The sequence below is a fragment of the Python bivittatus genome, unplaced genomic scaffold, assembly GCF_059951505.1.
Source record: "Python bivittatus isolate LINGU-HERP-01145 unplaced genomic scaffold, Pbiv_v1 ctg000120_np1212, whole genome shotgun sequence".
NCBI classification, from domain to species: Eukaryota; Metazoa; Chordata; class Lepidosauria; order Squamata; family Pythonidae; genus Python; species Python bivittatus.
This window is the reverse complement of record NW_028277037.1, coordinates 1,603,196-1,630,034: the sequence shown is the minus strand read 5'-3', so window position 1 is coordinate 1,630,034 and position 26,839 is coordinate 1,603,196. Positions and strand designations below refer to the sequence as shown.

The following is a 26,839-nucleotide window of genomic DNA, read 5'->3' as shown; positions in this document are numbered from 1 at the left end:
CCGTGCAGTGGGTAGGCACGAGAGGAGAAAGGGCCTTAGCCTGCTTCCAGTCAAATCTCGGTGTCTCCTCGGAAGGAATCCGCACAGATCCCTCGAGCAGCAGCAGCAGCAGCAGCAGAGATCCACTCGGACAGAACTGAGATTTCCCGGGAAAAACAGCCGCAAAAGACCCTCCCTTCCCTCCGGCTCCACCTTTGCAACGGGGAGATTTTAGGGAAAGCGGAAGGAGGGGGGCTCACGTTCTCCCTCCCGTTTCTTCGGAGACGATTAAAAACAATTCAGTCTACACGCGACCAAGCCCAGGAAGACCCCAAGGCCGCTTCCCGCTCAGCCTCGGGAAGGTAACAGCTCCGGCGTCCCCCCGCGGCTCTCGCAACCTGACGGGCGTCGGGCTGCAAAGCTGCCAACTTTGCGCCGCGCTTACGGCGCCTGCGAAAAGCCGGCTCCGCCTGCCCGCTCGCCTCGGCTTGGGCAGCGGGACGGAGGGTGAGAGAGATCGGCTGGGAAGGGAGCAGAAAAGCCAAGCCTGGTCGCTCGCCTGTAGCCCGGCGGCCGGGGGAGCCGCCCAGGGCAGCCCCTTGGGCAGGGCTAGCCAGAAGCCGGCCGCCGCCGCGCCACACGTGGCTGCCTGGTGTCGTCGGGGGTGGAGGCGCCGGGCAAGTGGCGGGGCGTGCGCGCGCCGGGCGCCGAGGAAAGCTGACCCTTCGCCGGAGCGCAAGCTTGCGCACCCTTAAAGGGGCGCCGGGAGGAGGCGAGGGTGAGCGGAGGGCAAACAAGTGGCTTCTTCGTCGGAAGTTTTCCCAACTCGTAGAACCGCTCCGGCTTGCCAGACTCAGCGGCGGGACGCGCCCTCTCCGCCCCGGCCAGCGCCTGCCTTCGTTCCGCCCACCCGCAGATGCCAAGAGCGGCTGCTCTCGTCGGGAGGCGCAGCGGCGCAGCGCAGCGCAGGGCTCGGCCGTCGCTCCCCGGTCTCGCCCCGCCATCCCGGGAGGTAAAGAGCGCTGGATTTCCGAGGACTCGTGGCCCGACTCCTCGCTTACTCTAAGGTGTACGGGGGGGGGGGTGCTTGTTACATCTAAACTCCCCCACCCTCTCTTTTCGCGCACGGTGCCCCACAAAGGGCAGCACTCGGTGAAGTCGACTCGTGTAAGGGTTGCGTGGGGATGCGCGGACGCGTTTAGGAGCAACCTTTTCTGAACTCAGCGGGGCTTGTCCCTGAGTAGCCCTACGTGGGATTGCACTTGCTTCGGGTGACTTCGGAATAGACCGAAAGAAAGGTTATGTTCTCTGATTTGTGTTGGAGCGCTTCTTTCTTGCGGGAGAAAAAAAAAGTAGTAATATATACTCCGCGGGAATGGCTATCTCGTAGGTAAACTGAGGCAGCCCCCCCCCCCCCCCGGTTGTGGCTGTGAGATTAATGGGGGAGAGAAAATTGTTGGTGACTAAATGGGTTATTATTAACCAAGGAGAGATTGTTTTCTACTTCTCATGTATTTAACCCTCCTGGTTTGGCTCCTGCAACTTTGTTTGGGGCAACTCTGACCGACCAGCAAATTGTTCTGAATAATAATGACAACAATAACAACCTTGTGTTGATACTCATCAAAATGAGGGGAGAATAATTTGTCCCTTGATTTGAGGACTTCGCCCAGGAAACATGTGAATGCAACCTGGAGCCTCAATTTTGGCCTTTGAAATCTGCTTCTGTGGGTTGTCCCACCCAGCAAAAGCTTTTCAACAGGTTCATTTCCAGCTGGGTCCTCTGACCCATTTATTTAAGATCAAGCCCCTCTGAATGCCCTGAGTTTTACTTCTGGGCTTGCAGACCAGTGCCAAGCACGTATGCTTGCACTCACACATGCCTGCATGCGCCAGAGGTCCCATACTTAGAACTGATGATGCAAGTGATTCTCATTACAGGTTGAACTGCTGGGCAAGGGGTGATGCTCTCCTCTTTCGTTCTTGAAGGTACCTGAGTTCCTAGCCCTCTCTTGCAGTAAGATCACAGTGTAGGGGTTATCCTAAGAAGGAATATGTGTTGTGATATAGAGAGGAAGAAGGGAAAGCAGTGGCTTCTTCCTCACCTGCCCCTCCCCATAGCACAGGTACACCCTGGCAGGTCCACAGGACATTGTCTTCATATCTGCAGCCTTAAGTCAGGCTTAGCTTTTCCTTAGCTGTATCAGTGTTAATGTAGGGTTTCCCCTCTCATTCTGGCACTGTCCAGAGGAGCCTCCAGTGCTGACTCAAAAGTTGGCTGGAGAGAACTTCAACTCAGCAGCGGGGAAAGGCCCTGATTCCCACCAACAGTGTGGCTCCCACTTTTGAGGGCCAGGGCTAAGGGTCTGTTGGGTGGCTGAAGGCAGCTCAGGTGGAATGATTGGAGAGTATGTTCTGTTGATCTCACACCTAGCTAGGTGGCAGCACTTTGCCAACTCTGCTTGATCTCAAAAAGCGAGGAAGGATGAGGCTGGGTTAATACTTGGGTGGGAAAATCCCAGAGTTAGGAAGAAAGAAAAGCGTCTTTGAAGAGGGTGGTGATAAACCAGTTCCATGCTGTTCCTGGAAAAGTACATCAGCAAATCCCTGAAGATACTTGGAACTGTAGGAGAGGTTTTATTTTGTTTTGTTTTTTATGTTCTGTAAACTCATGGGAATAAGCACCTTTGACCACAGTAGGTTTTATTTCTGAGTAAAGAAAAAAATAATCAGTCTAGGAGGCTGGACTATTAAGCACACTTACTAGTGGGATGAGAAAATTTGGATAGAACAGAAATATGGACGGAGTGCTAAGGTTTTTAAAAGCTGTTTTCTTAATGTTTTCAAATGATGCTTGTTCAAGATTATCAGTGAAATATGAGAGCTGTGGCCAAGATTATTAGGGAAATGATAGATTGGCTATACCAACTTTTCCCCAATTTGAGCACTCTAAATAGTTGTCATTTTGATGCATTTGTTAGACTACTAATTTTCTTTCAGGAGCTCAAGTTTTCCTATCATTTTATCCTCCTAACAACAAGCTTATAAGGTAGATTAGGTGAAGAGATAATGATTGGGCCAAAGTCACCCAGACAGATTCCATGGCTCAAAGAGATCTTGGAGCTGGTCTCCCCCATCCTGGTCCAACCCTTTTACCACTATGCCATACTGCCTCTCAATGTGTCCATTATACCTGGAGGGAGTCCACACCGGGAAGACTGAGCTATACTTCTATTGCAACTAATGATTAAGATTTGTAGTCTTATTTTTCTTCTTTATGTTAACATGTATCACACTTTCTCTTGAGTCAACCTGGAGTAGCATAACGCAAAAGAAAAGTACAGTTTCATTTTATGCAATTCTAAAACAACAAAATAGGGGTGATAAAGTCAAGATAGTGGCTGCCACAGTGTGCTCAAAACTCGGTCTGGTTTTTAATGGTGGTCATGAACCTAAAAACCAAGTAGAGCTTTGATCGCACCATTGCAGTCACCATCTTGACTTTTTTGACCATACTCTGAGGGCCCCCTTGCACTGCTGTTGCCCAGGAGGCAAGATTCAGAGTGCAAAGGCTTTAGGTATAATGATATGTATATGGTCAAATGAGATGCCCAAAGAATGCAACGTCCTTGCTTGAACTGCGCTGTTACTGGTTCTCCTTGGTGACATCTGTGAGGTTCTTCCATCGCAAAAGCCATTCTCAGCTGCTGGCATCTGAACAGTGAGTTTCCTTAAGGTCACCTCTCTTGTGGAGAGAAGGCATTCGGCTGATTCATTAATGTAATAAAGATTGCATCAGGGCTAGGAGCCTTCACAACTAGGAAACTATGCAAAGTTCTCTTCCTCTGGCTGCATTTACACCCCTTGCTTAACCTAGAGACTGCAGTTTGAGAATGAGCTAAGCTTTACTCGCACTACCTTAGTTATGCTGCCCCCCCTTTTTTTTTTTTAATGTGTGTGGCTCAGCATGTTGCACAAACCATGCTTGCCTGTCTGATTGGTTTATGGGTCAGTGCATTATGTGTAAAAAAATATCCTGGAAATCAGCAGGAGCAAAATCACTTACAAAACATGGCTGTGTGCATCTACAAATGCTTTACATTGTGTGTACAAAACCAGAAAATGGGTTAATTCAGTATCCAGGCTGAGGGTCTTTAATGCCTTGGTCAGATTCTTGCATGTCCCGGGAGCTAATTCTGCCTGTGTCTTCAAGATGTGGACAGGCAAGTTGCTGGTTTAATCAGCAAACACAGTCCCCAGCTTGTTTTTCTTAGTAGGTGGCTAGGAAGATATCTGGCAGACATTCATTAAAAGCAGCCTGCCATCAGCAACCATTTAATAATAATAATAAGCAATCCCAGGCTTCATACAGGGATGCAAGAAAAATCTGTCCTGGATTTCTATGGGGAGAAATTACTACAACCCACCAAGGCATCACATATGGCAACAAAACCCCTTTTACTCATGGTTGCTGTTCTTTGATTAAAAAAGTCTGAATGTACAGCTGAACATATTATGCACAGCATAGATACAATGTGGGGTACACTTTGGGGAAATGTATGTTTGAAAGAACGTGTGCCAGGAAAATGTATGCTAACCAAGTGTGTGTATCACAAACCTTTTTTCCCCCTTAACATAACATTCAGAATGACAAAGAAATGCAGAATGCAAGCCAATCTGGTCTGTGTTTGTGTTTCAGCTTACAGGTATTAATCCAACATTTCAAAGTGATCTTAAACTTGCAAACCTCCACCCAATCTAGTTTCATTCTGACTTGCACATAACTGCTTTGCACTGCAACTTTCATCTTCTTTCCACCTGCATCTTGATTTATTATTCTTGGTTAAAGATCCTTTTCAAGAAAGGCTAACTCATTGCTAGCTATTTTTAACTTTTCCATGCTGCATTTTCTTTCTTTCTTTCTTTCTTTCTTTCTTTCTTTCTTTCTTTCTTTCTTTCTTTCTTTCTTTCTTTCTTTCTTTCTTTCTTTCTTTCTTTCTTTCTTTCTTTCTTTCTTTCTTTCTTTCTTTCTTTCTTTCTTTCTTTCCATACTTACCTACCTATAGACTGTCTATATTTGCCAGTTTTGTTCATTCTTTTTATTTTAAGTATTTTATTCTTTTTATTTTATGTATTTTATTTTATTTATTTTAAGTATCTCTGTTAAAATTGTACCACCCCAAGAAGCCCTGTGGGTGGACACCATCATACAGATGACCAAGTTACTGTTCTAGATAAAAACAGAGCTCTACTGTATTTCCCTTGGAAAAAGGGTAAATTCAAGTCCTTGTGAAAGGGAGCCAGGCCAGGGCTGGAAATGTGTTTTCCGTTGACCACCTTCCTTGCATGGAATTATCTGGGTTATAGATAAGCCACACAGAAACAAGCTTTGGAATACAGATCCCACCAAAGTGGATACAGAGGCTCCTTTTAATTCATGCTGGGCAGCCCATAACTCCCCATCTGAACTATTTATAACTCCCCTCCCCCCCCCAAAAAAAACTCTGATATCTTTGTCTGGATTTTACACACAGCAAGCATAAGAATGATGGTTCTTAAAATAGCCCAGGGATAGCCGATTTCATTTTCTCTTGGCTCTTCTTTGCTCATTTTTCCCCTCTCCTTTGACACCCATCAGTAGTTTAGTTGAAAGCATTCAACTGGGATGACTGTGGTGCACAAATTGTACAGGCTGGTGGCAGCAGCTTTCACCAGTTGGGCACTCTGTAGATATGTTGGACTACAACACCCATCATTCTAAGTGTGTTGATGTCGTTATAAGGATGGAAATTGTATTCCATGGCATCTGGATGATGGAAACTGATGGGAACAAGCGGGGATGATAGAAATTTAACCCATCTGGAAGGCACTAGGTTGGTCCTATAGGCTGTGGATAATGGACACTGTAGTTCATCTGGAAGGCAACAAGTGAGAGTCAGATAAGTTATATGGATTAAACTCTATGTGCACACAAAATCTTTCTTGGGATTTTTTCTCCCTTAGTTTTAGCAAAAATCTTGGACCATCTTCTGTTCTTCAGAGATTTTTGTTTTGGTTGGAGATAATTGAAGAATTTAATCTTTACAAATGACCTGACTTGCATCTCTTTGGACTCATATTCAGATTTGAACATAACCATCCTCTGACTTCTCTGCTTTTCTGGATGTCACAATCCAGTTATTTATAATTTAAATGTTTCTGAGTGCATGTTCAAACCTCACTTTTTTAGACAAAGTACCCATTTATTTGAAATATGCAACGTAAAACTGTAAACTGGTATAGGAAAAACATGCAAAAAGTTACAAGGGCAAAAGATTGATGCATTCTTAGTTTCTATGAATAAGAGAATTTTCAAGTTCAATTGAAATTTAATTTTGATGATATATTTGGGATTAGGAAGGAATCCCATAACACAATATTTTTTTCCTGGTTAGGGTTAGGGTTGGGTTAGGGTAAGATTCCCATACTGCCCATAGAATGTAAGAATTGGCACATAGGGTTAGGGTTAGGGTTATTATTAGCTCTCACATTGCCAGGGTTTTTCTTTTTTCATTTTAATTATTATGATGCTGTCAGTTGGGCTGCTCTCGATGATTCGTTTCTGGGAATGCACATACTTTTTATACCCGCTCTGAATTTCTATGAAGGTAACATTTGGTAGCACCTCTTATCAGTGTCATTCGGGGTAAGCAGGTAAGCAGGAAAGAGATTGTACTATGGAACCAAGATTCTCATCTGAGTTTGCAGCTGTTTACAGGGAAGTATGGAAGTCCCTGTTCACGGAACATGGTTTAGCATGACAGTGTTCAGGTTTTGTTGAAGTCTGACTGGTTGGCAGGATCAGGTGGCTTTAGTTGTGAGATCAAGACAGGTGCTGCTTTTCTTTTACCTTACTTACTTGCAGACCATTTGCACTGCGAATTAATAAAGCCAATGTCCCTTGACATAGAAGAGCTCAAGGATGCCCATTTTTGCATAGTCGGACAAGAGGTGGAATGGTCGAATTCTAGGGTTGGAAGGGACATTGGTGGTCTTCTAGTCCAACCCCTGCACAAATCCTCAGTCTATTCTGGACAAATGGCTGTCCCACCTTTGCTGGAGAACCCCCATGGATGGAGCCCCCATGACTTCAGGAGGCCGGCTCTTCCGCTGCTTAATGGCTCACAGAGGGAGGAAATTCCTCTTCATTTTGAGTTTGGATTTCTCTCAGTAAAAGCTTCCACCCATCGGTTCTTGTTCTATCCTGGACCATTATGGAGAATCCACACCCTCTTCCCTGTGACAGATCTTCAGCATTGGAAGATTGCCATCATGTCTCCCCTCAGCCTTCTCTTCTTTAGGCAAAGCATGCCCAGTTCCTTTAACCACTCTTCAGCCCCTTGCCCTCCTTGTTGCTTTAAAGGTATTTCATTTCCAAACAGCAACCGCTGTGCAATCTTGATGCCTCTTCAGTTTCTGAAAACAAATCCATCTTGTTTCAGATCCCAGTCTTCCTTCAACCTCCACCAACATTTTGGATGCTATTTTGAAGGCCAAAAGCCCTTAGATTTGATTGATTGTTTTTTCTGGATCCAAAGCTGAGCAGCGACTGAGCCATGTGACTCTGCTTTTTAGTGCTGCTGTTCTAAAAACTTTCCCTTGGTGGTTTTGACACTTTCTGCCTTCAAGGAACTTTTTTTTTTTTTTGCATTAACTAGTGTGCTGAGCAAAGCACATCTGCTACTCTGGGAACTGTTTGTTGCCTTATTTGTCAGCCTGCATCTCTTCAAGTGAACTAAGGGTGCATCCCAAAATAATCTCAAAAGCTCCCTTGCAATGATCTACGCTATGGATGTTTGGTTGGTACATTCCCCTTCAAGAGATCTTAACTTGATTTTCCTGGGCTTCAAATGTTGAGTCCCATGGCTATAGCCCTCTTCTGTAAAGAAGCATAATTTCTGTCCAAATGCAAGCATTTATAGCTAGGCTTTAAAATAACAAGCAGTAAAATGGTTTCCAAGTCACTTGGTAAATACATGAGTATGACTTCAGGAAGCAGATGTTTTGCCAAAACTGACCAGGACTTTAGAGGTTTTATTTGTCATTTGCTAAGGGTGGAGGAGAATAGAGAGGTTGTGATTTATCCCAAAGAGGGGAAATTGTTGGATTTCCAAGGATATTTTAAGTTCACTGTTCTGTTTTTGTTTCAGACTGTGCAAACTGTATATTGATTGCATCAAGTTAAAAAAAAGGGGGGGGCTCTAGCTGAACGGACATAAGCAATATGGTTTTACTCTGTCCCTGAGTAACATTCCTGAGTCATTACCACAAACTTGTGCTGATAAATGTATATAAACGCATTGAGAAGAGGCCACTCTCTGGAATGGAAACATTTCACGCTTTTCATTATTTTACACTCCCACATATCCTTTGATGACTGATGGCAAGATGAGTAAAAAAAGTAAAAATCGAATTTGGCTCATGGTGATTTCCTGGAGTCTCCTATGACTTCACAGTTACGTAGCTATACAGAAAGGGTTTGCCACTACCCTTCTGTTTTATTTATTTATTTATTTATTTATTTGTTTGCTTATTTTAATTTCCAGTCTGCAGCCCCGACATTTCCTGGTGGTCTCCCATCTGAGCACCGATCAAGTTCTGATCCTGCTTAGCTTTTTTCAAGATCAGCCAGGGTCCTCTATGGGTTACCACCTGTGGGGGTGGTATTAGTAACAAAGCCCTAAGCAATTCTGAACTGAGTTACTGTAAAGAAAAGGTAAATCTTCCCCTGACGTCGAGGTCAAGTTCTGGTGAATTCAGGGGTTGTGGAATTCTTGGGGGATTTTTTTCCCCCTACTTCTCGGTTTAGCCTACAGCACTGGGATTTCCTCATGGTCTCCTATCAAAGTCTTAACCCGTTAGTCCCTGTTTAGCTTTCTGAGATCAGCCAAGGTTAGCTAGGAGCTGTCACCTGCTATGGTGTAGCAGTGTGCTCATTTTAAAGGTGCAGGTGGGAAGCCAAGGTTTTGTCCAGAATTACACTTGAAAGCACAAGCTATGTTTGGATGGGATATTCACACATGGGAGCCATGGCTGATCCTGCCAAGAGGAGAATATTCTTTCTCTTCCTCTCTGTTGCATGCTCTCATACATTCATGACCCAGCTGTAAAGCAGGATGGGTCCACATTCAGGCTGCAACAAAACTGCAACTGATGGAATAGCACATTAGGTTGTCAACTGCTTGCTCTTGCTTGCTTAAGTTTAGGGCCAGTTTTTGTTTTTTTTAAAAAAACACCCTGATACATTTTAATTTTAGTTTTCCTGGTTTATCTGTGATGACTTGCAGCAATTCTTGGTGACCCCTTTCCCAAGATGCAAAGAACTTGAATTCAGGGCATTTTCTTTGCTAAGTAGATGAGGTAGAACTGAGTTCTAGGTTAGAAAGATAAAAAGAACCATTGGGGGATGGGGATGGTGATGATGTCATAATTGGCAAGGGTGCCTTTCTGATCTGGGCAATGTACCTATGTTAGTGCAGCGCTTGTCGGATTTGTTTTGATTCAATTAATTTCTCTCAGAAAACATCCTAAGAAAATCAGAATAATTTGGGTCTCAGTGAGCAGACTCTCCTTTCCTGGTTAATAATGCACGGGAGAAAAGGAATGAAAGAGCAGAAAAAGAAAAAAGAAAAAAGGAAAGCTGCCAGAGTAATCAGCTGAAATGCTGCCTGTGGCTTTTAGAGAGAAGAACGCATGGTCTGTGGGAGTTTTTTGGCATGTGAGCAATGAACAATGAAAATAGCTTTGTTAACACTCTTTCTAGGATGAATACGCCTGTTTTATGTTATCCTCCACCCATTCTGCCAGAAAAGGTCCACCAAAACCTAGCGATCATTTGCTGAAATCTTTATCAGCTGTGGCCTTCTGATTCTTAGAGGTTGTCATCATTTCTGCTATTGTGACTATCGTAATAAAGTGAAATAAGGTTCCCCTGGAAAGAAAAAGGGGTTGCTCAAAAGTTAGTTTCAAACATAACAGCATTGTTTGCTCAAATTGATAAAATGTAAACATCCACCCTAAATTTACCTCCTACAAATAGGGCTGCACATTGGTGTGTATAGGTTGTCTCACTTTGGAACAATTTTCATGCACTTTTTTTTATTTTTTAGATTTTTTTTTATCCTGCCTTTATTATTTTTATAAATAAATCAAGGCAGCAAACATACCTAATACTCCTTCCTCCTCCTATTTTCCCCAGAATAACACCCCTGTGAGGTGAGTTGGGCTGAGGTAGAATGACTGGCCCAAAGTCACCAGCCGGCTTTCCTGCCTAAGGCGGGACTAGAACTCACCGTCTCCTGCTTTCTAGGCTGGCGCCGTCACCACTAGACCAGACTGGCTTTTCCTGAACTTGGTCACAGAATAATCTACTCATTTAAGGGGGATTCATAATGCAGAACTTTGTGTTCACTTTATGATGAACTGAATTTTCAGGAATTTTACAGCATATTAGCACAACATCCTCATCAGGACTCATAGCTGTGCATGTAACATGTACCTTCAAATGGACTCCAGTGAGTTGCTTTGTTTTTAGTTTGTGTGAAAAAGGTAAACCTGCTCCTATGTTGACTTTATTTGTTTTTACTGATTTTATTCAATTTATGTGGCTGCTCATCTTGTATAAGCAACTCTGGGGGGGAAGTATAGTTAAAAACATCAGTATAATAATATGAATTAAAAAAGAATTAGGAGTTTGATTCCTGATGGTTGCATCCATGGAATAGTTTGCTATTGTCTTCTGACGGGATGTTTTTTTGCCTAATCAGCAGCCTTAAAATTCCCAAGTGGTTCCCTAATGAAATACTAACCAGGGCTGGCCATGCTTAATTTCTGTGCAAAACTTTTCAAGGTGTTGCTCATCTGACCCCCCCAGAATCCCATTTCAGTTCCACCAGAAATATTCTGATGTTCTGACTTGATTGAAAGAGGCCTCACTGCAAAATGGAGGTGAGGATGTCTTACTTGGAGGTTTGATGACTTCTGGTAAGGTATCAGAATCTTTCAGTGAAGCTGGAACAGCTTGTTCTCAGGTTTGAACAGTTTGACCACAAAATGTTTGGCACCATTCTAGTATTGCTTGTATCTGACTTTCTCTACACTGCTGGCCAGAGAAACACATCTGAAATAATAGCCAAAAATGGAAGTGATAATGATAATTATGCTCAAAACAACTCAACAGTGGCTGTTGGCAAGAGAGAGCTGGTTAGCACGAACTCATAGTTAACCACAAGCTACATTTTGCCACGTCCTCCATAACGATTGAATCCTGGAAACATTGGGTCTCTTCGCTATAGAGTGTTTTTCCACAGCTCTGTAATGAGTGTAACTCAGAACTTGCTTCAGTTCGCCATTTGGAATGAATTACCCTGCACCTGCTCTCTAAATGGTGCCTCAGTTGCTTGATTCATAATGCTAGGCCAACCCACAACCTTCTTCCTTGCAGGAAGTGACAGTGTGCTGGCTGTGGAAGCACACTCTCTTTTTTGACAAAGAGCTTCTCATTTGATTTGTAGGCCCTTAACCACACCAACACAAGTATTCTTGTTCAGCTACACAATTAAGATCACACAAATTGCATAGATTGGAGAGATGGAGGTTGTCAGATCAATTGCTTTCATACTGCCCATAGAATGTAAGAATTGGTACATAATATTAGCTCTCACATTGCCAGGGTTTTTCTTTTTTCACTTTAATTATTATGATGCTGTCAGTTGGGCTGCTCTCGATGATTCATTTCTGTGAAGAAACACTTTCAAATGGGCTTTCCACATCTGAAGAGGGTTTTAACATTCGTTCTGAAGAGCGATGGGTGGAAGGAGTCCCATCTTCCAATCAGTTTTGTATATGGTTCAGAAACTTGTGCTGCAGCAGGACGAATAATAGTAAAAAACAAAAAGGAAGGGGGAGAAGGGGGCTTTCTACATGGATATACGTTCAATTCAAAATGGATTGTACCTACCATAGCGTACCTTTTGGGGTGGCATTTCCTCGTAGTTTGTGCAGGGTTTAACAGGGTTTAATCTCGTATTAAACCTACCCCGAGGGGAGGTTTCTGAATCTCTGTCTGGCATGTCCCTGATAATACGGGCCATAATTTTTGTTAACATTTTCATAGTAGATAAATATTCTGATTGGGATATGGGATCCCATATGGGATAAATATGGGATAAATATTCCAATTTGAGTTTTGGCAAGCATTCCACATGTCTCTATAGAGCATCATACTTTCCTTACATGGAATATTAATGAAATAGTCATTAGCTAGCATAATATTGTAGATTTTTTTTGTTGGCAATCCATGGATAAATGTCTCTCTCTGGCAGCACTCTAACATTTGGTAAAAAATGATGGAACAAAAGGGCTACAGACTGCTGATTTTTCTTTCTCTTCCAACATCTATGTGCGTGTGTTACAAAGTTATTAAAGGCATATCAAAGGCTCATAATATAATGAAAACCTTTTATTGCTTCTATGGATCTTTATCTTCAGTACGTTTTACTACTTGTAGATTTCCTTTTAAATGACTTTATGGAATACTGCAGAAAATAAGGGCATGGGAAATTTGGTTTATCTTTGATCTAAAAGGGGATAATTGGCTATACCTCAGCAATTCAAAGGAAATGTTCTGGTTATGTGTTTGATGTGTGCCTTTTTCTCAGATCCTAAACAGTATTAAACAAAAAAAAATGGTGTTCATCTGGTTTCCATGTGCGCCTGGTGGTGGGGAAAAGGGGGTGTGGGTGGGGAACAGATCTGCCATGTTCTTCTTAGCTGTAGGAGTGGCATTAAGATAAACCAAACGAAGAAATCCTCATTCCAAGGGTTGTCTGTGATAGCAAGCCTAAATGAATTGGCCTACCTTCCTTCAAAAAGGAAGTACCTTTCTTTAGGGCTTCACCCTCATGATTTTTCCATCTGTACTCTAAACACCACATGCCTACCAAGACACATATGATGCATGTAACCAGATGTTTGCTGAATGATGGCATTTCACATGTTAATGCCAACCATCTCAGATCTTTCTGTGAAAGCTGGCTGACAGTCTAGCTTTCACCAATATAATCCCTTAATTTACTATAAATTCCAGAAAAACTATTAGAGTGATTCATTCTAATAGAAGGGAATTCTTCAAAATATCTAATAGTGATGGATGGTGAAGCCCTGAATTCCTGTTTGAGGACTTGAATAATTTCATTGAATGACCTACATAAAAAATAATAGGCTTTCAACCAATGACTTTGCTATCATATGGGAGATATGGCATGCCTTCTTCCAAGGTATGTTTTTAAAACTGAAGGACTCTAAAAATAAAACAGATTCATTTGGGATTGGGTGAGATGCTGGACATGCTTGAGTGCAGCTTTAATTAGTTTTAAATGGGAGGTTCCCCTTCCCTGCATCATATGATTGACTATATTGATTTGTTTCACTGAACTTTTTCTTTCTTTAACTTGGACCTCTAGTGTAGTATTTCATCATTCCTTCTTTTTTGGAACTACAGTACACTGAAAATTGCACATGAAATCTGGATTGGTGTTCTGCATCTGGCTGGTAGGCAGTTCAGTAATTATTAATGGTTTCCTTTAATTGGAAAAAAAAGTCCACTGAACCTTTGTGCAATTTTTCCCCCCCAGAAATACGTTTTCTTTCATAACATCTGTTACATACTATGGCAATCACTTTATTTTGAATGCGTATACCCTCAAGGCAATTGATATTGTACATGTTATCACCAAAGAGATATGAGGTTGGATCTTATTGATTATAGTCTAGATAGGATTATGAGAAATAAGAGCTCCTTGGTTAGTGAAGGAGGTAAACATGTCTCAAGGACATGAAGTTGTTCACAGTTTTCCTTTAACGACTTAAAGATTGTGTTCAGTTTCAAAAATCTAGAGAGGAGATAATAGTCATATGAGAAAGGATCAGCAAAGCTCAACAGATGAAAAGCATTTCCTTTCTACATTTTTCTTTTATTGTGTTAAGTATTTCATGCAAGATGTCCATATTCTCCATCTTGTGGTTTGCTCCTAGGTGGTTTGAAAGATCTGGCCCATCACTTGTTTTATGAGATTAGGTTGCTGCCTTGTAAATAAAAATAAAATCTGTTGTGTGTTGAAGATTTGTGCTTCTGGACACCTTGGCTTTAAAATAAAGATGAAGGAAGCTTTAAATACATTCTTGAGTCTCATCAGGCTAATTTGCCAGGAATCTTCCCATGAAAATGGTTTTTGGATCATGGATTTATATATGTAGTCAATGTTGGAGGTTTGTTGGCTTTCGTGATAATTTTTAAATTCAGTAGAACTTGGGATGGATTGTTTTCTAGGTGGCTTTATTAAGTTGGTTAGAATAAATGGGAAGTTTCATCATTTGTGGAAGGAAGGAAGGAAGGAAGGAAGGAAGGAAGGAAGGAAGGAAGGAAGGAAGGAAGGAAGGAAGGAAGGAGCAAACAGTAGCTAAAATTATAAATATTATAAAAGGATGAATATTTCATATGATAAATCTTCATGTAAGTTAGGATGAATAGGCAACTTAGATTTGGAAAAAGAACAGAAAAAAGGAAAATCCATTTCACAATGTATTTGAACTTGGAACTCAGTTTTTGCTACTGGACAACACAGCAATTCTGAATCAGTGCAGAAGATATCTTATGTTGATCACTGGGCTATTCCTTTCTAAAGTTCATCACTTTAGGATGTCAGAATAAGGAAGCTTTAGGGATTGAATCTTTAAAACTTGATCCATGTTTCCTGGCTTTGGGAATCCCCCCCCCCCAGGGTAGGGGTGTTTATTTGTGTGTTTTTGCATTTTCTAAATATTTTGACCAAGTTCTTGGCTCAAAAAAATATTTTTAATGAAAAAATATGTTTTAAAATACATATTCTGACTGTGGTGGATTTAAATACAATGCCCCATCTCTCCTCCCTTTTCTCTCTATGTTTAAGAATGTAGATTATGAAGAACTGGATGGAATTGTGGGTGAACACATGTGAAAGCAATATAGAAATAGACAGATTCTATATAACTAGGATCATAAGGGCCAAGAGGGATTAAGAAATGCAAGCTGGCTGGCCCTCAATCTGTTATCCTGTATGCATTTGAGAGATTTAAATCTTCTCCACGCTTCTGTTACACTTCACTCTATTTAGCGCTACTGTTTCTGTGCTGCATCACATTCTGTTTGCTATTTTATTTGTCTGTATTTTGCAGCGCAGAGTGGCCTTACTCATTTCACTCTCCATCTGAAGGTTATGTCAGATTACAAATCGTCTGCATACAGAAGCATCTATATAATTTACTCACTGCAATATGTCACCTGACTGGGAAGAGCTTCTTGTCCCTCTAAGAGCAAGAGATGGAATTTGTGCAAAGATACAGTTTTTTACCAATCACTGTGATGCACCCTTTGGATTCATAAGTTCTTTAAATACTCAGATACTCAGTGATGGCGAACCTTTTGGGCTCGGTGTGTCAAATATTCAGAAAATGCCTAACTTGACTCTGCTGATGTGCCACCCCCATCCCCGGAACAAAAGAGAAACAATTCTTTACATGTTCATTTATTTAAAAAAAAATACAGTCCAGTCATGTGTGGTGTTATGTATTATATAAAGAAACATCAAATAATTACAAAAATGAAATATGAGTAAAACAAACTCAGTTTCTTTGCTAACTCAGACAGAATAGTTGTTGGGTGTTGGTGAATGCTGATATATCACCCAAAATGTCATGGCATGTCACCTTTGACATAGGTTTGCCATCACTGACCTAAGAGGTATGCTACTATGTGAAATTTGGGCATTACTATAAACTTTTGGATTATGTACTTGCTACTGAATTCATCACTGGGATGTTCTGAAGGAGTAGAAATAAAAGCAGGAACTTAGGTTACAATAAGTTTCCTTAATAAGGGAATGCTCTACAAAACTCATTTTCTGAAATGATCCTTCTGTGAAAGTGTGGGAGAGCAGTTTCTCTCTCAAATGTCCTTGTCTTTGAAACTTTCCTTTTGTATTTGACCTTGAATCTTTCACTTGCTTAGTTTTCTTTCATTACCAATGTTAGCAAGACAGTGATGCTCAGCGCTGACTTACAGTGAAGAATTCGATGAAGGACATCACTTTTTTTTTTTGGTTGCTTTTGACAAAATTAAAAAAAGATTGAAATTTATGTGAATTCCTAGGTCTTCTGAGTATTTGGGAGGTCCATGTGCATAACAGCTGTAGGGACTAGACTCTTTTGAAAGTATAAGTAGTGAAGAAGACTTCATAATAACAATGCAAAGGACCATGGATGACCTGGTAGAGATTCCCCTCATGAAGTTCTCTGTAGGAGTCATTTAATTCTTCAAAAAGAATGGAATCTAATTGGTCCAACCTGCTAACAATGTATGATGCCATTACTTGCTTTTTCATATAAATTATTGGACAATGGAAAAATTTTTTTTGGTTATTTTTAGTATTTCTGCCCTGCAAAACTATTTTTATGGGTAACATGTTGTCTTGGTTACAGTGGTAATCCCCAAACTCAACTTCTAAAACCTCTAATTTCCCCAAGATGGTTTTATACACCCTCATCTGCTTATCGTAATCTACTCTGGAATTGCCATATGTATAGAAAAAAAAGCTTTCTTTCTTTCTTTCTTTCTTTCTTTCTTTCTTTCTTTCTTTCTTTCTTTCTTTCTTTCTTTCTTTCTTTCTTTCTTTCTTTCTTTCTTTCTTTCTTTCTTTCTTTCTTTCTTTTTTACTTACCAGATGTATAGCACCTACTTATAGCATTCTTCTTTCCAGGAATTTCCATATTGTTATGGCAAGTAAGTTTAGAGAAGACACAAGTGAATCATCATCATCTTTATAGTGTGAAGATGCTTAGGGTAGATGAATTACATTGTGTCTCATGGGGTACTTATTATTTTTTAATCCTGATCCAGAGAATAAAAATATCTAAATGTAACAATAAGTTTTTAACCTGTTTATTTATGGTTATAATCCCAAAGAATGATGGCAAGATCCAAGATTAGGAAACCTTTATGAATAAACATCTAGACTTGTTGACATTTATGTCTGAGACTTCTCATCTCTATGAGTATATATTCCATTTGATTAATAAAGGGTTGGGACAGAGTTCTGTCTTGTGGAACAGTAAGTTATCTAAGGACAACTTTGCCAAAGGAACACCATTAATGCTATTTTTTTTCTAGAGCCTCAGAGGTATCTTCTTCTACTTGCCACTAAGCTGGTAGATTAACTAATATTCATGGTCCATGATCCAGTACTTGAAATAGCCTCTCCTGTCACTTGCTCTGACTGCCAGTTTGTCTTGTCTGTAAGTTGGGATACATGTTTTAAGAGAGATGGGCTGATTCTATTCCACTGCTCACTATATATTGCAAATAAAGGATGTGGGGTCAGCAGCTAGGATAATTAACAGAAGCTCCTTTGTAGCTGCCTACTTCTGTCTCTTTATGAATCAACCCTTTGGTAGGTAGACCATACTTCTTGACCTATGGATTGTGCATGTATTTCGGATAGGGATATGTAATCCTGCTTGGGTATGGAGTTTTTGCTACATTCAGGTAAGCCAAGTCTGTGTGGAATTGTCATAGATGACTTTCATAGCTTGTGAAAAGCAATGCAAAAATCATCAAAATACTCTCATCCGAGCTTAAATTATACACAATTTATCTTTGATTATCTCTGATGGATATTCTGCATTGGACTTCCAGGATTTAAAAAATTCCCCCAATTTGCTTTTCTTTTTTTTTTAGTTCACTGCGGCTCTTCTTTAGTTCTAATGTGTCCCTCTTTAGTTGTGAGGCGTTATAACAGTGGTGCTGATGTATTGTCATAAGGTTGAGGTTATCACAACCTTGTTTAAAAAGTGTACTTAAGAGTTAAGTAAGGACTAAAAGCAAACCATTTAAAACACATTATTGGGAATGTCTCAGAACAGTGTGAATGGGTTGCTTCTGTACTATATTTGAAAGATTGGGCCTTTCCTTGTAATGTATTACCACATATGAAAAGTCATCACAAGCATAGTTTGGCATTATACATTTCTAAGGGAAGAAATTAGTTTCCATTGTGCACTTACAGTACCTCGATTGGAGTTGGTTTTGTACTTTCATGATCCAAGAATTACATTATTGTCAGCCATTTTTACCTGACAGAGCTGTCTACTAAGATATAACCAAAAAAAAAAAAAAAAGCTGAACAATATTTCTAAACATTTAAAAGGTTCAGTTAAACAACGAAGGTTGAGATTCAAGGCAATTTTAGATAAGAAATGCTTGCTAAAGATTGCTGATGGCGCTTGAGAAATAAGACTGGAAGGAAATCACATCTTTTTGATTTTACTGCATAAGATTGACAAATGCCTTATGAGCACTGTTTCATCAATTCAGTAACCACGGAATTGGTTATGTACTTCTCTATAATACTTTATGTAATTTATAACTTGTCTGATACAGTAATTTATTCCAATGGTTCTGAATCTTTTTGCAGCAGTGCTCTGAAACTGCAATCTTTGGGGAAAAAAATTGAGTGTGAATTGTGACAGAACCCATCACATGGATAAATCATGCCTCAGCACACAGTATTAAAAAAAAATAAAAATACAAGTATTCATTTGGATGTTGCTGGCACTTCATTTTAACAGTTACTCATATTATCTGGGGAAAAACATGTATTGGATCATGTATAATATAAGCATGGGTGGGTGGGCATAACAAAGTTGTTTTAACGTTTATTTTACTTCTTAAACATTAATTTCTAACCATTCTTTAAACTATACAGTCATTGTAAATAATTTAGCTTAAATAAGAAAGAAAATAGAGGAATAAATGTATTATCAAATCTTCTCACTTTCTGGTTAAAACCATTATTACAAGGACTCAGCACTTTAGTAGTATCTTTCCAATAAGTTTTATAATCTCTACTACCATAATCAAATTCTCTGTAAATTCTGATTTATAAATCAAGTGTGAATAAAGAGAATGGAATCTTTAGGAAAGGCTGCTTGTGGAACTTGAACATCAAAGGTGATCCAATACTGTTCAGCCACCCACTGCTTTTATTATTTATATATTTTATTTATTGCCTTCCTTAATTTCAAAATCCCTCACCCCGGGCATGGTGCTGCAACAGAACCAATGAGATAATTGGTTAGTCATAGCACTCTTTTTTTTTCCTTCTTCCCTGCAAAACACAGTTTCCACAAAATGCAAAACAAAACAAAATTCAGTACGCTTTTGGATGGTTTCTTTATGCCTTGGATACATTTCTCTCAATTTAGGAGACATAAATAATTTGCAAATAATTTGGAGGCTAGACTGGAAAGTCAAAAAAAATTCCATAAAAATGGCAATGACAAAGCACTTATCTGTTATTGCCAAGAAAACTGTTTGAATGTGTCCATGTAATAAGTTCTTCTTCACATTTAAGAGCCAACATCCACGTTCCTCAACTCGACATCGTTAACTTAGAATGTATCTGCACTGGACACTTTTGATGTAGAAACACCTCTGAATTGCATGTTAGGAAGGACAGTAAAGTCCATCCTGACTGCAAAGGGATCCTTCTTTCCAGATGCTAAATGACAAGTGGAATCTGACAGTAATGTCCTATCTGATAGTGGGAACTGGTCAGCCTTGGGCACCAGACGTGGATCAAGAAAAGTAGAACTGCTTATGTAGGTTGATTGCACTGCTTTGATACAGTGGGATGTTTTAAGAAGTGACTTTCTTTTCCCAGGAGACTCAGGATGTTTTAATTTTTTAAGAGATTATTATATTCTGTAGACTAAGTAAAGTGATTTCTCATAGTATATCAATTTTTTTTTCTCTGTCAGACATTTCTTTTTCTTTTCTAAACAATAGTACATATTTGTCCTATTTTGAAGACTTCATGTGAGACATATGTTCCATTTTGTCCACTAAAAGTTCCTTTTGTGGTCTCTTCCCCCATCAATACTTTGACCTGGACATTCTGACATATCCATGTATGAATCTTGCACATATAATGTAACATTATTTGGTATTTGTTTTGTACTTTTATTAATTTTCATTTCAGATTCTAATGAAATACAAAATTACTGCCTTTACATTTTGAAAAGCAATGACATGCCATAAGTAATACCTTTTTTTTTTTTATGCCTTTGAGTTAGTCTTGACTTCTGGCAACTGCCTGGACTAGTCCTTGGAGTTTTCTTGGCAAGACTTTCAGAAGTGGTTAGATCGTGCCTTCTTCCTAGGACTGAGAGAGAGTGACTGTTCCAAGGTTATCTAGCTGGCTTCATGCCTAAGATGAGACTAGAACTCATGGTCTCAAGCTTTCTAGCCTGGGGCCTTAACCACTACACCAAACTGGCTCTCAAATAATACATCAATGCAATATTATTTTCAAAATGATGTTCATGTTATTTTTGTCCAAGTTCAGTACAATAAAGTATTGATTCCATGGACCATTCATTAATGAGTTGTTTGGAGATTGATTATTGATTGATTATGTGCCATCAAATTGTTTTTGACACCTAGCGACCACATAGATAGATTTTCTCCAATACAATCTGTCTCTAGCTTGTTCTCTCAAGTCTCCAACAGTGCCCTCATCGCCACTGTAACTGAGTCCCTCCACCTTGCTGCTGGTCATCTTCTTCTCTTTCCTTCCACCTTCCCCAGCATTAGAACCTTCTCCAGAGAGCTGGGTGTTCGCATCATGTGTCCGAAGTAGGCTAATTTAAGCCTGGTAATTTGTGCCTTGAGTGAGAACTCTGGGTTGATTGGTTCGGTGATCCATTGGTTTGTTTTCTTGGCTGTCCACGGTATTCTCAGGAGCCTTCTCTAACACCAAAGTTCAAAGGCGTCAATACTCTTCCTATCCTGCTTCTTTAAAGTCCAACCTTTGCTTTCATAGAGTATCACAAGGAATACCATGGCTTACACAATTCTGATCTTTGTAGGTATTAACACATCATGGCATTTGAATATCTTTTCCAAGGTTTTCATGGTTGCTGTACCAAGTGCTAGCCTGTTTGGAAATATCACACATGTATACAAATAAGATTTGGTAGAAGAGAAGAGAAGATTGAACTGTGGAGTCCTTGGTGCTCTCTGATCTTCGTTGCTTGCTTGCAGACATTTCATGCAACTAATTGTGTTACCTAGTTGGGTAATGAAATGTCTGCAAGCAAACAACCAAGCTCAGAGAGCACCAAGGTTTCCACAGAGAGAAACCAATGAGTTGCTGCAAATCCTAAGGAATAGTGAAATCCCATGGTATACTTCATTCACTTATTAATGTATTCTGTGACTATTCTGGCCACAGTATAATGTTTTTGCTGGTTGGTTGGTTGGTTTGTTCACTCCGTTTTTGTAAGGATGATGTGCCTTATTTTGTCACTCTTTTTTCTATAGACATGGTTTGTGCCAGGATGGATTCTTGGGGGGGGGGGACCTTTGTTTTCTCTCTTTTCTGTTTATCATCTTCATTGTATAAAATTTTGAACATTGCATTGCTATTAAACATACAAATTTTATTTTTTGGGACTATCTAGAGTTGAAGACTCTGCTTTCCCCATTCCCCCCAAATCTTTGCCGCATTATTAACATTTGTGGAAATACTTTGAGGTATTTCCTCAAAGGTGTCTCCCCCTTCAGCTAGAAAAGTTCCTTCTAAATCAGCTTCAGTGAACATACAACACTATGTTCTTTCCTATCAACACTAGCTTCAGTCTTGATTAGTTCAGTGGTTTGCAAGGAAATGTTTGTGGTATGCACTGAGCAGATTTAGGAAACTGCTTTACAACCATTTGGAAACAAAATTTAAACATGTAGTAGAATTTTGAGATTATTCTGTTCCCCACAGTATTAGTGCCAGTTGGAGAGGCTTATATTTGAATATTTCTAGAAATCTCTCCAAAGTATGGACTTGCTTCCCCAGTTGCAGTTCTTCTGCAGTGGAAGGGAGTTGAGCAATGATGCTTTCCAACTCTATGAGAGCCATTCACCAAGGGGTTCAGTAGGAAGTTTTGAGTGCATCTTCATTGGCTTTGCTACTTTAGTCTTGTTCATAACTGATATGGACCACCACGAGGTAAGTAAGTAAGGTCCTTGGGGATCACTTACAAGGCACTGGAAATATAAAAGGCCAATAAGACAGTTTTCCACTGATTACCAGCTATCTCATGCATGTGAAAGAAAGTAACTGCACTCAGGTCAGGGAATGGGCTGAAACAGTCATGGGACCTCCAGGTAGGTTTCCATATGAAAAGATCCAAAATCAAGAACATACTGTAACATTTTAACAAAATGACATTTATAGAATTTTAAAACTTTTTGTTTGGTATTTTGTTTGTTGAAATAATCTCAAAGTGGGGACATTGTTTTCATTGTACTTTTGATTATGAAATGTTACAATAAAACTGGTTTAAAATATGAGTATTTCTCAATAATCAATAACAGAAACAAATACTATGCTACATCTTTAGTTACCTCCAAAAATTTGTAAGACTCAGTGCCAACCCAAGTTAACAGGGAACAAATTTCACAGTGGGGATATTTTTACTGAGAATGCCTTCTTTTGGGTCACAAAGAGGGAAATCTTTAGCAAACGCACATTCTCACAATGATGCCCTCATTAGATTGTTATCCCTGGCTTGTAAGTGATGGAGAACATACTGTTTCAGATAGTTAGATCCTAGGTTTGTAGGCATTTTATGCCATGGCAATCAATTTGAACTTAACTTGGTAGCAAACTGGAGGAGAGTGCAGCTTCTGCCAAACACTGATAATATGTTTCTAATAAGTTGCCTCTGTTAGCAAAAAAAAAAATAAAAAAAAAATTAGTGTCCTAATTGCAAGGCCTTAAAGACTTGGATATTCCCCCAGGCATTTGGGCCAAGAGGTTAATCAAGTTCTGATGGATGATGTTGTTTGCTGGAATTGCTGTTTGCAATCTTGGACATTTATTATTTGGATTGTTTTAATTGTTTAAAAAGTTGTATACTATCCAGAATCACTGCTGTGAAATGGGCAGCAATACATACACATTTATATGCACATAACAGTAATACAGGGTGGAGCTTACCAGTGATTGAATCACTGTGCCTTGGCTGTCCCTATTCAAGAATGACCTTAGCCAGCCAGAGTACAAACAACAGAGTGCTTGCCATGGAAACTGTTTGTGTCTCCACTGATGTTGATAGATTTAGGCAGACTTCCAAGTTATGCACCTTCTCCTTCAAAGAAGTGCATCCCTTTGCAGCCCAGATCAGCTTCTTGATCCTCATCCAGCCCCCAGCTACATCCAGATACTGATTCACAGCTTGCATAACAGGTGATTAAAAAAAACTGAGATGGGAGCCGACCGTGTTCCGGATGAAATTTTATTCAGATCTAATGATCGTCCCCAGAAGTTTTATATACTGTAGATGTTGAACACCTTGGAACCAAATGGAATTCTGTAGAGCACCACGGCTCAGTGAACAGAGGGCTGCATCCAAAGCTATCATCTGAACCAGACATCACAGGCAGGAACAGGTCCATTCCTCTAACTCCCCACCCAAAGAACTATTCCAGAACTTAGAATACTGAAGTGAAGGGTTCTGCCTTATTCATTTTTGAGTTTCAGTTGCACTGTAAGTGTGGAGACCATCTCTCCAGTGCAACACGGATAGGGCTGATCATTTTTTCTCCCATGTTGGATTGAAGATTTGAAGGTAATGCCTGAACAAATCTTACGTTTTATGCTGGTTTAAGGAGCACTTCTTTAAAGTATAGAACAGCTGAGCCCTTGGCTGTTCTCGTGATAAGTAGACAAGTGAAAGATATGGATGGGTGACTTGGTTGATTGGATGCTTCAACTAAAGATGGTATTATTCAGATGGTGACCATGGGATGGGACGAGAAACTTCCTGCAGTTAAGCAGTATTTAGATATATTATGGGATGCCTTGCTGAAGATCTCTTTTACAAGATTTGCTTAGTGTCTCCGTTCTGATGTGCATGTTTTATGTTTGGGTGAGTGTGAGACAAAATTTCTTTCCTCCCCTCCCCAAAATTTTGGATTTTGGACTTCCTGTCTGGCCGCTCCCAGAGGGTTAGATTAGGTAATTATATCTCCTCAACTCTTACTCTCAACACTGGTTCACCACAGGGCTGCGTGTTGAGTCCCTTACTTTACACTCTTTATACATATGACTATACCCCCACTCACTTCAGCAATATTATCATTAAATTTGCAGATGATACAACAGTGGTGGGGCTTATCTCTGAAGGAGATGATTCTGCCTACTGGGATGAGGTGAACCAGCTGCTTTCATGGTGCGGAGACAATAATTTGGCCCTTAATATCAATAAGACCAAGGAGCTTATAGTGGACTATAGAAGGAACAGATTAGATGTCCAGCCCCTGGTTATCAATGGAGACCGAGTGGAGCGGGTGGCCAGTTTTAAGTTTCTGGGTGTTATCATAAAGGAGGACCTGACCTGGGGCGCTCATATTGCAGCCTTGGTTAAGAGGGCCCAGCAGAGATTATACTACCTGAGACTTCTCAGGAAACAACAACTGAATGAAAAACTGCTGGCGACCTTCTACCACTGTACTATAGAGAGCATTTTAACCTACTGCACCTATGGTTTGCTAACTGCACAGTGGCAGATAGGAAAGCGCTCCAGAGGGTTACCACCACTGCCCAGAGGATCACTGGCTGCCCTCTCCCCTCTTTGGAAGAACTTTATAGTTCCCGCTGCCTTAAGAAGGCTCAAAACGTTCTTAAGGACCCATCCCACCCGGGACATTCTTTTTTTGAACTATTACCATCTGGCAGACGGTACAGGATAAGGAAAACAAGGACAAACAAGCTGAAGAATAGCTTTTATTTCAGAGCTACGTATAACTATACTGAACTCTACTGTATAGTGCAATATTAATGCAGCATCAGGGGTTGTGCAATGGTGAATGGAATGTGAAGGTGTGTTTTATGTGTTTTATGTGTTCTGTGTGTTCTATGTGTTCTATGGTTTTTATATTTTTAAAGCTGCACTGGGGTGGGATTTAATTTCATTGTACGAGAAGTACAATGACAATAAAGATTACTTATACTTATTTGTTATCCATAGGGTTGGTGAATTAGACAGGTTATGTTAGAATTGTCGTCTTTGACACATTAAAGCTGACTCATGGAAGGAAGACTTTTTTTTTAAAGGGAGATACTACTTGATTGTAATTTCTTCAGTCTGAACAATGAGTGTTATTATATCATACACATATTTTTCTGGATACACAAATTAGTATTTATTTGAATTATCAACTTTTAACTATGATGGATACTTCTTGTCCATATTAATCTGGTATAAAAGGATTACCCTGTGTGAGTCTCTTGGATTTTACAAAATTAGTGGAAATCTGCTGCATGTTAACCCAAATTCAGCAATACAATGTTGACAGTTTTTTCAACTGTTTTGGGATCTTGCTGGTTACTTTTACTCATATCTGACCCCAATTCAGTATGCTGAAAATGTGGACTGAGCAAAAACACTTGTGTGATAGATTTGCCACAGGTGGGCTCAAAGCCAGCTCTTTAGTGCATTATTAAGAAGTCCCAAGATTGGGTAGACCTATTAGCTGTGTTGGGGTACACTTATAAACAACTTTGCCATTTGTCTCATGCCTTGGTAATCCCTTTCAACCATGCTCTCAAAATTCTAGGTTAGGGGATTAAGAAAAAAAAAATTTTTTTTTGAAATGGCTGTTGTTTACATAGCAATAAACACAAATTTGCCATTAAGTAAATTTTAGTATTTTTGTAAATCAAAGTGTTTGTCAGGAAGGTATTTTTAAATCTGCTTTTCTGGTGAGTGCATACATACAAAACTCACTTATTACATTTGCTCTCTATATGTTCTGGGTTCCAGACAACCTTATATATGCATTTGTAGGCTTTTTTTTTTACTTATTGTGTTTAAACCTATTGGCAAAAGAAAAAATACACATACGGCAACATTAAATAGAATATAGTTTCAAGGTTAATTAAAAGGTAACAAAAGAAATAAAAAGAGGGAGAAGATCTGGAAAATTACATTATAAATAAAACAGTTCCACAATTCCATTGTATGCATTTAAATGCTATGTGGGAAGAGGCCCTGTGTCTTTTCAAAGTATACAGTGAAAATCATTCTACGCATATGCTGACCATACCATGTGTTGGAATCAAGTGTTCCAGTTTATACAGATGGGATCTTAAATTCTTAATGTAGAAATCTCACATGTGGAACAAAATAAGACCATTTGGTTCCAGCTGACATCCTTACTGTTAAGGTGAAGTCTGTAGATGTGGAAAATACACATGGTTTGTTAACGCCATTTTCACACAGTGCCGTCTAACTGCAAGGAATTGTTCTTATCAACTGTTAAGATAAACTGTTTGTTTGTAAGATTGTTTTAGATTTTATTGATTTAGATTTAGATTTAGATTTAGATTTAGATTGCCCTAGAAACAAATGTGAGGAAGTGATTTTAAAATGTGACAGTTGGCAAAATAAGCATCCAGTTTTTATGGCCAAAGAATTCTTAACACTTGTTAGCGTAAAAACAAAAAAAATGTGGTTGTGGTTCTTGAAGTGGGTAAGGAAAAGCTAAGGTGACAGAGGAATCGTGGTGGGTAAGGGCTAAGTAGCAGGATGCGTTCAGATGGCTGTATGTCCACTGCCTCACTAGACAGCATCTGGGTACTCCAAGTTGTTGTCCGTCTGTCTCAAAAATAGCCCAAATGTTGCAAGATTGTCAAATCATGTGAATCTGATGAGATTTTGGCTTTGTTGT

At 39.8% G+C, this 26,839-nt stretch overlaps 1 protein-coding gene across 3 annotated transcripts in view; it reads left to right on the top strand.

Annotated features, from left to right (window-relative positions):
• Nucleotides 1-254: 254 nt before the first annotated feature.
• SEMA3D (semaphorin 3D) overlaps nucleotides 255-26,839 on the top strand; it is a 170,902-nt gene continuing 144,317 nt past the window's right edge. Inside the window, exon 1 of one of the 3 annotated variants that reach the window (XM_088134825.1) lies at nucleotides 255-341. Coding sequence is in view for 1 of the 3 variants with exons in the window: in XM_088134823.1 (XP_087990949.1) it covers nucleotides 896-991 (96 nt within the window). In the remaining 2 variants the exon portion in view is untranslated. Of the gene's footprint in view, nucleotides 342-363; nucleotides 992-26,839 lie in introns of those variants that run through there. The other 2 variants (XM_088134823.1, XM_088134824.1) reach the window with 2 other exon arrangements.